Raw genomic sequence first — 11,094 nt, 5'->3', positions numbered from 1 at the left:
ATGAGCATCGAGGTGTATAAAGCTTCATCCTGCCGACTTGTTGGTAAAACTTCCGCGCCTGATGCGGTTGCTCCCTGTACTTTTCTAGTTCACAGACTTGTTGGTTCTCCCTTTTTCCTCACAGACGGACGCTTCTCCGCTCGACGGAGTTCGTGATAGGTTTCTGCGCGTGCCCGCGTTCTTTTAAAATGTTACATTACTCGGTATGCGGCATTCTTCCGTTCCGTTGCTAGCTTACATTCATCGTCAAACCAGCCGTTCCGACTCCTTTTGCGGCTGGGGCCAAGTATGTTTGTGGCCATATCAATGATAACGTTCTTCAGGCGGTTGTGAAGATCATTTGTTGATACTTCATCTCCAGGTCCTCTATTGACTGCGGTTACCGATTTTAATAAGGTTTTATTTTACACAAAACCTTAAAACCAATTTAATCATTGCAAATTGTATTCAGAAATTGGGTAGCGTAAATCCAATTATTTTCTTCAAACAGAAATTAAATTCATACAAAAGATTTTTTTTTTCTCACAATGCTATATACTTTACTAACAAAACTCTTACAAGAAAAAGATTTCTCATTGAATTTAAAAGTTTAAAAGCCTAAAATCTAAGTTCTGTAAAAGGAAATTAGACTGCTTATCAGAATTTCAAAATTTCAATTTAATTACTTTTATGTAATTGATTGTACTTTCTGAGATACTCCTTTATTTCAAATCGAGAGTCTGTTTGCCTTACATAGGGACAATCTTGTACTGAAATGATGCTGTATATTCTTCTTTTTTATATCTATATCTCCTTCGCGCCTAAAAGATCGCTTTAAATGATAAAAGACCTTTGAAAGTGAAAAATATTGACACTTGAAGACAACTACGTATTTCCGTTCTTTAAAACAGATATATTCTACTTTAATGTAATTTTCGTTTGTTTTTAAATACCAGATTTATCATTCTACATGCTGGATTCGCATTTTGTTTTTTTTTTTTTGTCATGCCTTCAAGCCTTCCGTGATCACTCTACTCTGCTTTTGCAACTAGAATAATATTGAAACACTCTCCGTAAAAATTTGGCCAAGTAAAATCTATTTTTAAAAAGTATTTGTCTTAAAAAGTATGACTAGACTCTTTTAACCTAATTACTATGCTTATTCTACCTTGGAACATTTCTTTATTTTATCCATTTTTTCTTTCAAAACTGGTAACCCAAAGTTTGTACTTGAGGCTTTGTGTATGTAACGAAAGCTAATGGCAAGCATTTCTCGCACACAATCTTCACTTAAATCAAATTTGACCATTTCGAATAGCACTAGCAAATATGTTTTCACATAAGGACTAAATATTTTCAGCTGTTGTTGGCGTTCGAGCTCCTCTCGAAATAGTTTAGGGAAATCATTATATTGATAACTTAGAATAAATTGCGTTTCCAAGTTGAGCTTATGAATAGCATGGATAAAGAAGAAGATTAAACCATGTACAAAATTCTCATCTGTAACTGCAAAAATTACTTTTATTGCACTCAGTACTAAATCAGGCAATTCGTTATGAAAGTCATGAAATCTTGCTAAGCATTTCGATGATAGTTTTCTCACTTTTTCACAATAGTGTGACAAAAAACACCAAAGTATTTCCCTATATTCAAGCAATAGACCAAAGTAATTGTCCCGTTCTTCCTTTTTTATAAAATCAATATTCGATAAAAATTCTAGAAAGAGTATGATTGAAGAAGTCGACTTCCGAGCAACTCTAGACTCTTTACAATATGCTAAAATGTACGCATTTGTTTTTGGGAGTTTTATGCAGAACTCAGTAAACGTAATTTCTGATGGGTCCCACGATGGAGGTTCCTCATCTCCAGTGACTGCTTGTTTTTGACCGACAATTTTTGGGACCAATGCACCGAACAATTGCAATGCGCCATTTCTGAAGTGAAGCATAACGCGATATGATCAACTTTGGCCTTTAATTTAATATCAGACGAAGCTAATTACTCACCTTACGCTCCATTCTTTGTCGTTTATACGAACAATTGAAGCCATCATAATCTCGTCATAATACTCCGATATACTATCCTTGAGATCAGAATCCCGAACTAAAACACACAAATAATGCAAAACCAAAGCATCAAAATTATCATGGCAATCATTCGTGGCGTTCACAAGATGAGCGGGACTTCTGGACTTTTTCACATGTTCCAGAAGAATTTTGATGGCATATTGAAAAAGTGGCCGACTTTTATGGGCATCATTTTTAATAAAATGATGAAACATGATAGATAGACCGGCACCGCGCCTGGTTGTACTTGTTTTGTTGACACTACCAAACAAAACATCAAAACAGTCGTAGAGGATTTTATATGTCTGCGTATGTGAAGCGTGCGATCGTGACATCCCTTTTACCAAAAGTCCTGTAAAATATACGTTGAAATTGTATAGGAAAGATGTTCTTAATATAAATGATATTCAGTTGCAAAAAAACTTATAGCAGTGCAGGCTTGATACCAAGTTTAATATTTTTGTTAGTAAGTGTTTTTGTTTAATCACCAGTGTACTGTATGGAATGTATGTCCAGCCATTACCTTCCACATAATTTGATTGATTTTGAAATAATATAGCAATAATATAATAGCACTGCACACCACAAAAAAAGGAAATAATATTATTAATGCGATCGCTTTAACGTTCGAATGTAAGCCGAAAACTCGAGGTAGAAAAAGAGCAATGTCACCGTTATGACTAAGAAAGCTAGTCCAGCTAAAAAAGAACTGGGTGTGGCAGTTACTGTTGGGTGATACTATTCAAGCAGCATCGAGGAACATTTTATGGTCTCGTGGTCAAAGCGTCGTAGGTCCCAGGGCGCAACGTAGATTGGTACCTACGATGGAGCATAAAACCTAGGAAACAAAAGCAGCTCTACTACCGAACCCTACCTTTACCTTCTTCTTAATGAAAAACTGCCAATAGCGAAGGACGAAGGCGTGTCTCCTGCCCCTGAAAACGGGACAAATTGTACCAACTGCCAACAGCCAAGCTGATGTAACAGCGTTGCAAGAGATGCATTGGACAGGGACCGGTTTCTTGGAAATCAGCCACTACACCACATCTTATAGTGGCCAGCCAGTAAATCATATGCACGAAGTAGGTTTAACAGTCACCCAAAAAAAAAACCTGCCATTATCGGCTTTGAAAACAAACGAAAAGCTATGCACTTTGCGTTTGCGCTTCATTAAGGTTCACGCCTCTACAGAGGAGACTGCAGAGTCGAAGAAAGATATATTAATAGACAATAGATAACTTTACCCAAACTACAATTTTTAGGCAGTAGAGCGTATCCTCGAAGCCTGTATGATATCAAATCCTACTTGGGAATTTTAATAACCAATTACAACACCGCCTAGAATCACCTCTGACAATTAGATGATAGCCAATCTTAAAGCCATCTACAATAAAACCCTCTGCAACACTGTAATGACTAATAGGGTTATGTGATGGTCAAACGAGCATCCTTAGTGGCCAGAGATGACCAAGAAAGGGCGAGAGCCTCAGAGGCGGGAGGAACAATGATCGAGGATGTAATCTGTCATGGATCCTCCCTTTCGATCGCGGCACTCGGGTTCGAAGTTTTACTGCTCCACGCTAGCGGCCGAGCTGTTTTTTAAGGTTTTGTGAAAACACAAAACCTTATTAAAATCGGTTTACTGTCTGTCTGTCTGTCTGTCTGTCCGTCTGTCTGTCTGTCCGTCACACGCATTTTTCTCGGAGACGGTTGCAGCGATTGACACCAAATTTGGTGGAAAGGTGGGAACTGTGAACGCTCACGCATACAGTGAATTACATCCTTTTACAACGAATTTAAGGAGGGGTCCCCATACATGCAAAAGGGGGATGTAAATTTTTTTTTCATCAAATATAGTCATGTGGGGTATCAAATTAAAGGTCTCGGTTAGTACCTTTCGAAGCTGGTCTTTGTTTTGACATTTGTTGGAAGGTGGGGAATACGAGGGGTTGAAAGTGACCATTCCTTTACGGGGGCCATTCTCAGAAATCACCCAACCGAAAAATCTGAAAAAAATCAAGAGGCTGCCACTATATGGTGCCTGGGCTCCGAAATACCTTCCACACTGATATCTGCACAAATAAAGTTAATAATAGTATATTACTATAATTTTCAGTAATTCGCTTCAAAACCCCCCTTAAGTTCATGCTAGGACCACGAAATTTCGCAGCAATATAGAGTATAACATAGAGCATGATCTTACCAAGCTTGGTGGAAATCGCACTATTACTAACAAAGTTATAATACGTCAAAGTTGTCGCTTCTTTGCAAATTCAAGACTGTGAATGTCAATATCATCCGAAAGTGGATATTCTCACGTAATATATGCATATATTACATGCCACGTACTAATAAATACACAAAACCTTTCGTACCTGAAGCGTCCAGCTTCCGGTTTCCCGACTTGTTTTTGTTATTTCCAAGTTTAGCTCGCGTGTTGTTTATGTCGTTATGATCGCGCGAAACCTCATGTTTGAGTATTTTTCAGAATCCAGTGTGGACCTACGCACCGGTAAGGAGACGTGAAATTTTGTATAATGACATGTGAGGGATTCAAGTGGTTAAAGGACCTCCACCCACACTCCCGAGCCTGGCTAGCACAGATGTGCGCAAGCACGTGTCGACCAAGCACTTCGATGGAGCCAATTTGGGATGGTCGTTTGACCATCGACAAACCAAATATTGTCGTTACAACACCTGTAAGGAACAAATGGATTCCGAAATAACCACAGTTAATAAAGGTCCTGAAAATGAAACATCGATAAATGATCTTCACAACCTCCTGAAGAACGCTATCTATGATTGATTTGGCCGCAAACATACTTGGCCCAAAAAAAAAAGACACAACAACTAGTTCGACGATGAATGTAAGTTAGCAACGAAATGAATGCTCAAATAACGCGGGCACGCGCAGAGACCTATCACGAACTCCGTCGAGTCGAGAAGCAGCTTCACTGACAGAAAAAGGAGGCCTGGTTGAACCAACAGATCTGTGAACTAAAGAAGTACAGGGAAAAACCGCACCAAGCGGTTCATCAACTAATGTTTAAGGTATGGGATAGCGAATCAATCCCTGACGACTGGCAAATATCCCGACCAAATTGAAAAGACTGAGTAAACTGACCCTGACCAATGTTCGAGGCCAGATATAAGCAGCAGGATTGTAGTGACCGTGGCTTCGCGACGGGAGCGGAATCTCATTCGCCTCTTTCTGAATTAATTTGCTCAAATAATGCATTTCATAATGTGCAATTACCTTAATGTTCGCCGCAGATTGCACATTATTGAATGCATTCGGGTGAATTAATCTTGACGGAGGGGAATAATTTGCCCTAGGCGCACACGCATGTTGCTGCAACATGAACTTTCGGAGTTCAACAAAGTCCAAGGCGAGCGTAGCGGCATGGGGACCGTTTCTTGGTTGAACAGCTGTGCAACGGTCGGTGAGACGAGGAGAAAGGTTGGGTTTGGCACCTGAGACAGCCATGAAGATGGGAGGGAACGATCGAGGAATTTCGCTGGAGCATCTGGTGGTATCGGGCAGCCCCTGTTCTGGCTCTTAAAGCCGATCTTTCCCACATCGCCATAGCCAGGAGTGTAAAGGGATACCTTGGAGCAGAGCAAGTTGCTAATTGGTTTAAAGGCGCCGATTTAGTTGTTATCTCAGCAGGTGTGTCACGTAAACCTGGAATGACCCGAGATGATTTGTCCAACACCACTGCTGGTATCGTTCGCGATTTGACTTCTACCATTGCGGACTATTGTCCAAAGGCTTTAATTGCGATTATTACAAATCCTGTAAACTCGTGTGTACCAATTGTCGCAGAAGTTCTAAAATCCAAAGGAAAGTACTATCCCCGTCGTCTCTTCGGTGTTTCAACTTTGAACATTGTCCGTGCTCGTAAATTCATTTCTGATTCATGTAGAGTTGATGTGAATACCGTTGATATTCCGGCGATCGGTGGACATTCTGGTGTTACAATTATTCCGGTGATATCACAATACTAACCAAAAGTGTCGTTTTCGTAGCCCGATCTTGAGAAAATCACAGTGTGTATCCAAGAAGCTGGTACAGAAGGTGTAAAGACTAAGGCTGGAGCGAGAAGAAGGCTGAAGTGATTTTGATTTGTGCCCGTCCCGCGTGATTTTGGAAGTGGATTTGCGTTCGTTTTGGAGGGTTAAGAGTTTGGTAGTGCAAGAAGCATGGTTCATTGCTAACCGTACGCAACGCGACGCATCGAAAACCAGCCCTAGAGGGAACCACGAACTCTCAAAGTGAAAGGAAAATTCAGTCGAGTTTTGGTATCTCGAAGTAAATGAAGTAGAAGATTAGGTAATTATGCAATTCGTATTTTAATGGTCTAAATATTTTTATCCACAAACAGAAACAGAACAACCATAAATACACGCCACGCCGAGCTCGGAGTGAATCAACGTGTAAGTGTTATTTTTTTTGTTTGGCTCTCATTTCTTTTCTTTTTTCTATTTTTTTCTCTTTGATTTAATTCAATTTTTCTTTTTGTTTATCTATTTTTACTTTTCAATTTTCTTTTACTTTTATATATTTATTTTTTTTGTTTTTAGTGGATGAATATATCATAAAATGTAAATAAATTCTTTGAAATACTGGCCTGAGGATGTTAAGGATGCCAGGGAACCTCAGGGGCCGCCCCTCAATAAATATCTGAGGCAGAAGAAACAATATTCGGAACTGTGATCCGTCGCGGATCTTCCCTCTCGATCGCGGCACTCGGGTCACGACTCCATGCGCACGGTCGAGCTCCCCTTAAGTTCATCATCCTGCACCGGCATAGAGGACAGTCTCATGCATAAACATACCAAGTTTTATGGAAATCCGACTATTAGTGTCAAAGTTGCAAAGTTAAAATTTACCGCATCCTAAACCATACAAATAAGATGTTGACGTCATAATTAACGAGAATAGTTGACGTTCGAATGAAATATTAAAATTCCATTCATGAAGGATCTACTTCTCCCCAGCCCTTTTTTATATCAGTTGTAGGAGAGTTACCTTGTTTATCAGACGGCAGACACACTGGGTAACCCACCTGAGAATATCGATGAGCACTGGGTCGCCATCAAAAGTGTCCTTTTCTCGGGTGCTACAAATCTCGTCGGTCACCTCCCGAATGGGCGTCATAAGATCTGGCTGACTGCGGAATCGTAGAAGCAAAGTGATGAACGGAAGGTGTGGAAAGCTCTACTGACCGCTGCGAGCGATGACGGGAGTGATGCGCTAGAACTCCCGATATCGAGTGAAATTCCGAGAAATTCAGCGTAGTGCATGCCGTGACAAGAGCAGTTACTGCTAATCTACTGCTTCTACTCGTACAAAAATCTTGAATATCCAAGACCTTTCCCAGAAAATGGAAGGGGATGACCATTAAGATCATAAAGAAGCGGACCCGTTTTGAGTGTGACAATTAAAGGGGTATCTGCCTGCTTCCTGCCGTCGCAAAGATAATAGCTAAAATAATTTTGGAACGCATCAAAGAACATCTCGAAAGCTTGATCGACAGAGAGCAAGTTGGTTTCCGCTCGGGACCCTCCTGCAGTGACCACATCAATACCCTACAGATAATTTTAGAACATTGCGCGCAGTTTGGACCTTCGCTGTGGCTGCTCATCATCGATTTCAAGAAAGCTTTCAATACTGTGAACAGGGGGTGTATTTGGCACTAGTCGAATTTTACGGCAACGCCTGAAGCGTCTTCACAAGGCCTGACTGACTGCCGAAATTTGGAAACAGATCGATTAGCGCATGGAATTCAAGGCTCTCATTGCCGGTGTAAATGAGTGGCGAAACAGTGGAATCCACTATCCCACCTAGCACAGCATATCAGAAGAGGAATTCAGGATAGTCAGCAAGACCTGGTAGGAGCTGAATCATATTTCGGCGCACCGGAATCGATGACGCCGGGATCATTGGCTACTACTCGTTTAAGGATATACATTTCAAATCGTTTCCTACTGAAAATGAACATTGTAGACTGCTACTACTCACCTAGTGAAACTCCTGCTGCTTCTATCGCTCCTTTATGACGGCATCCATGTAAAATTGTCGCCTGGATATGCAAGCATTTTTTCAAAAGTTCTCTGGCTTCATCGTTTTCTTCCGAATTGTCAGTGAGCAATAAACCAATAGATGTTGCTAACTCGCAGCATGCCTGCATATTCAAGATTTAATTTAATAGGAAAATGACGGCGAACCGCAACTGAATTACCTTCAGAGTTAACCAAAAAGACAACAATAAAAACTTGCGATCAGTTGAGTGTACTTCCGAAGGCCACTGCGAGTCCGACACCAACATCTCCAAACTTTCCTCCATGGTTTGAAAGCTGGCATTTCCTTCCTCATTTCCAGCCAGATTTAGCCGCCTCAACACAAAATTCACTGCGCTCTCAGCGGAACCTACAGCGATTTTTAGCAAAGCACTGGTAATGTGTCCTGCCGAAGTTTGATTCTTGAATAGCTCATTCAACGCTTGAAAATAACCGAAAATATGAAGACCTGTTTTACAGGCGTTCAAAGGATCCGCTTCTAGCTCGGCAATATTCGATTTTATCCGGTCAAGTGAAAATTCAAGAAACTGTTCACCAGCCTCTCTATTCGAGCAGCTGCGATGTATGTACAACCTGGCGTAGTAAGCGCTTAAGGCGCATTTATCAATTTCAGGATCTCCCACAAATTTTTTCCACAGCTTGAACTCTTCATCGCGATTGGCCAGTACCAACTGCTTTAAGATTCTCACAATCAATTCACGGACATCATCGAAATCCCCAGCAGATGAAAGCAAGGCAAATATGGTTTCATATTCATCCTGGAATGTCCACACATTTCCTTCAGTTAACACTCTCGCAAGTGTTTTATGCAAGTTTACACTTGAGTTTTTCATAAGACTTTTATGTGTCGTCGACTCGAAACATTTCAAAAGAATTTCGAACATTTTCAAGTTGAAAATCAACGGTTGATACTCGCTGTGAGTAATGCCGGTATGGAAAATCCTTTTCAAGTGAGTAAAAAAATCGATTACTATGGCCTGGTCTAAAGTTTTGATTTTTTTGGATAGAAAATCGAGAACCAGAGGGAGTTTCCCGAGAACTGTGTTTCTGAAGTCTGAACACGGCACGAATACGTGCTTCTCAATAAAGACAATGATAAATTGTAGCCGTTCATGCACATTCCTATTGGTTGCTATCAAAAGGCCTACAATAAACTTGTATACGTAGAGCTGCGCGTCGAGATTGAATTTCGCATAATTGTCTTGCAAGTATTCGCAGATACCGTCAACCTGCGGGTGTTTGTAGAACTGCCGCTCGAATATTGTGCAAAGCAGAACTAGACGCGTGTGATCGCCATCTACGTAGTCTAACTTCAGAATGTTTTCAAGCTCCTGGTCTAAACCAATTTGCGTAAACAAATCGTCTTTGTTAAGCACGTAATGCATCCATTGGGAGTTTAAAGAAATTAGTTCAGCATGAGAACCAGTTTTTAAAATGCCGATGAGAAGTTCATTGAACTCGTTGCAGTTCTGCTTACTCAGAGCTTTGACCACTAATTGTCCGACTGAAAACAGATTCTTGTGTTTCAGGGAAAGCCGGGACCCTTGAAGAAATTCACACACCTCTTGCTCTGTGGGGAGCAGAGTTACGAGTTTGTTGTCAGTAAGAATGACCGACAAAAGGATGTATTTGTACTTGTTGGTCCAGGGCCAGTGCTTCGCAATGGTCAAGAATATGTCCTCAGTTTCGCTTCCGTTTTTAAGCCAATTCCTGAAGAAAATAATGCATTCGTCGCGTACGGCTGGCGACTGCGACTGGAGACACGAGTAGAACTTCGTCAGGGTGAATTCCAGTTTGGCGTTGGGGTATCGGTTATAGAAAAGATTCACGCTCCTCACAGAAGTGAGCAAAATTGGTGCGGACGAATTTCCGAGCGAATCCACTATTTGTTGGCATAACTGTTCTAATTGCTTAGACGCCACTTTTTTGTGATAGTCTGCGAGCAGCACTCCATAGAAAATATCCGCTTTCGTTTCAGCTGGATAAGAATCAAAACTAGGCAGGGCTACATCATCAGTTCCCCCGATTGTGTCCAGCGCTTTGTAATATGTCCGAAACAGCATGTCAGAGTTGGCGATAGCATCTTCGCTAGTTGTGCGTGCTCCCATAACTATCTGTTGTATACTCGAAATTAAATGCTCAACATTTTCCTTATCCAAAGTTTTGATTTTACTCAAGGTTTCCTGAAGTAAAGACATTGAATGATGTATATCGAAGGATGGAAATTTGCGGATTACTTACTCGCAAATCTGCTGTTGATGCCATATTGCGCAAATGCAATACGTCTGACGATGCCATTCCACCTATTCCCTCGAACTGATCCATCGAGAATTTTTCCACTCACCACCGTTGCAAAACTCAGTACAGGACGACGCTGTAAACAAACTTTTGACAGAAGACTTCGCTGCACGCTGCACACATGAAAAATGAGGTGAAAAAGAATATGTAAAGTATCTGCCAGGGCACCTAGCCAGTGTTGAACGAACGCAACCAAGTGGGTGGCGGGGCAATTTTGAATTATCGTGTGTAAGCTTCTATGGATCTTAATGCGAAAATCAGACATCAGACATAGATATATAGACTTTCCGGGCTGGATCATCCTCATCCATACGGATTAAGTGACCCGCCCACCGTATCCTATTGAGCCGGATTTTATCCACAACCTGACGGTCATCGTATCGCTCATAGATTTCGTCATTATGTAGGCTACGGAATCGTCCATCCTCACGTAGGAGCCAAAAATTCTTCGGAGGATTTTTCTCTCAAACGCGGTCAAGAGTTCGCAATTCTTCTTGCTAAGAACCCAAGTCTCCGAGGAATACATGAGGACTGGCAAGATCATTGTCTTGCACAGTAAGAGCTTTGACCCTATGGTGAGACGTTTCGAGCGGAACAGTCTTTGTAAACTGAAATAGGCTCTGTTGGCTGACAACAACCATGCGCGGATTTCACTAGTTGTGATCTC

General features: G+C 41.1%; 1 protein-coding gene across 1 annotated transcript; it reads right to left on the bottom strand.

Annotated features, from left to right (window-relative positions):
- Window positions 1–303: 303 nt before the first annotated feature.
- LOC119656547 lies at window positions 304–10,537 on the bottom strand. Its single transcript, XM_038062910.1, has 5 exons — window positions 10,371–10,537; window positions 8,291–10,312; window positions 8,071–8,233; window positions 1,986–2,397; window positions 304–1,913 (listed from the first exon to the last, which is right to left on the bottom strand). The coding sequence occupies exons 1-5, from the start codon at window positions 10,452–10,454 to the stop codon at window positions 1,139–1,141; spliced, it is 3,456 nt and encodes a 1,151-aa protein (XP_037918838.1). The 5' UTR covers window positions 10,455–10,537; the 3' UTR covers window positions 304–1,138.
- Window positions 10,538–11,094: the final 557 nt, after the last annotated feature.

The sequence above is a fragment of the Hermetia illucens genome, chromosome 5 (genome assembly GCF_905115235.1).
Source record: "Hermetia illucens chromosome 5, iHerIll2.2.curated.20191125, whole genome shotgun sequence".
NCBI classification, from domain to species: domain Eukaryota; kingdom Metazoa; phylum Arthropoda; class Insecta; order Diptera; family Stratiomyidae; genus Hermetia; species Hermetia illucens.
This window is presented reverse-complemented; position numbering and strand designations above follow the sequence as displayed.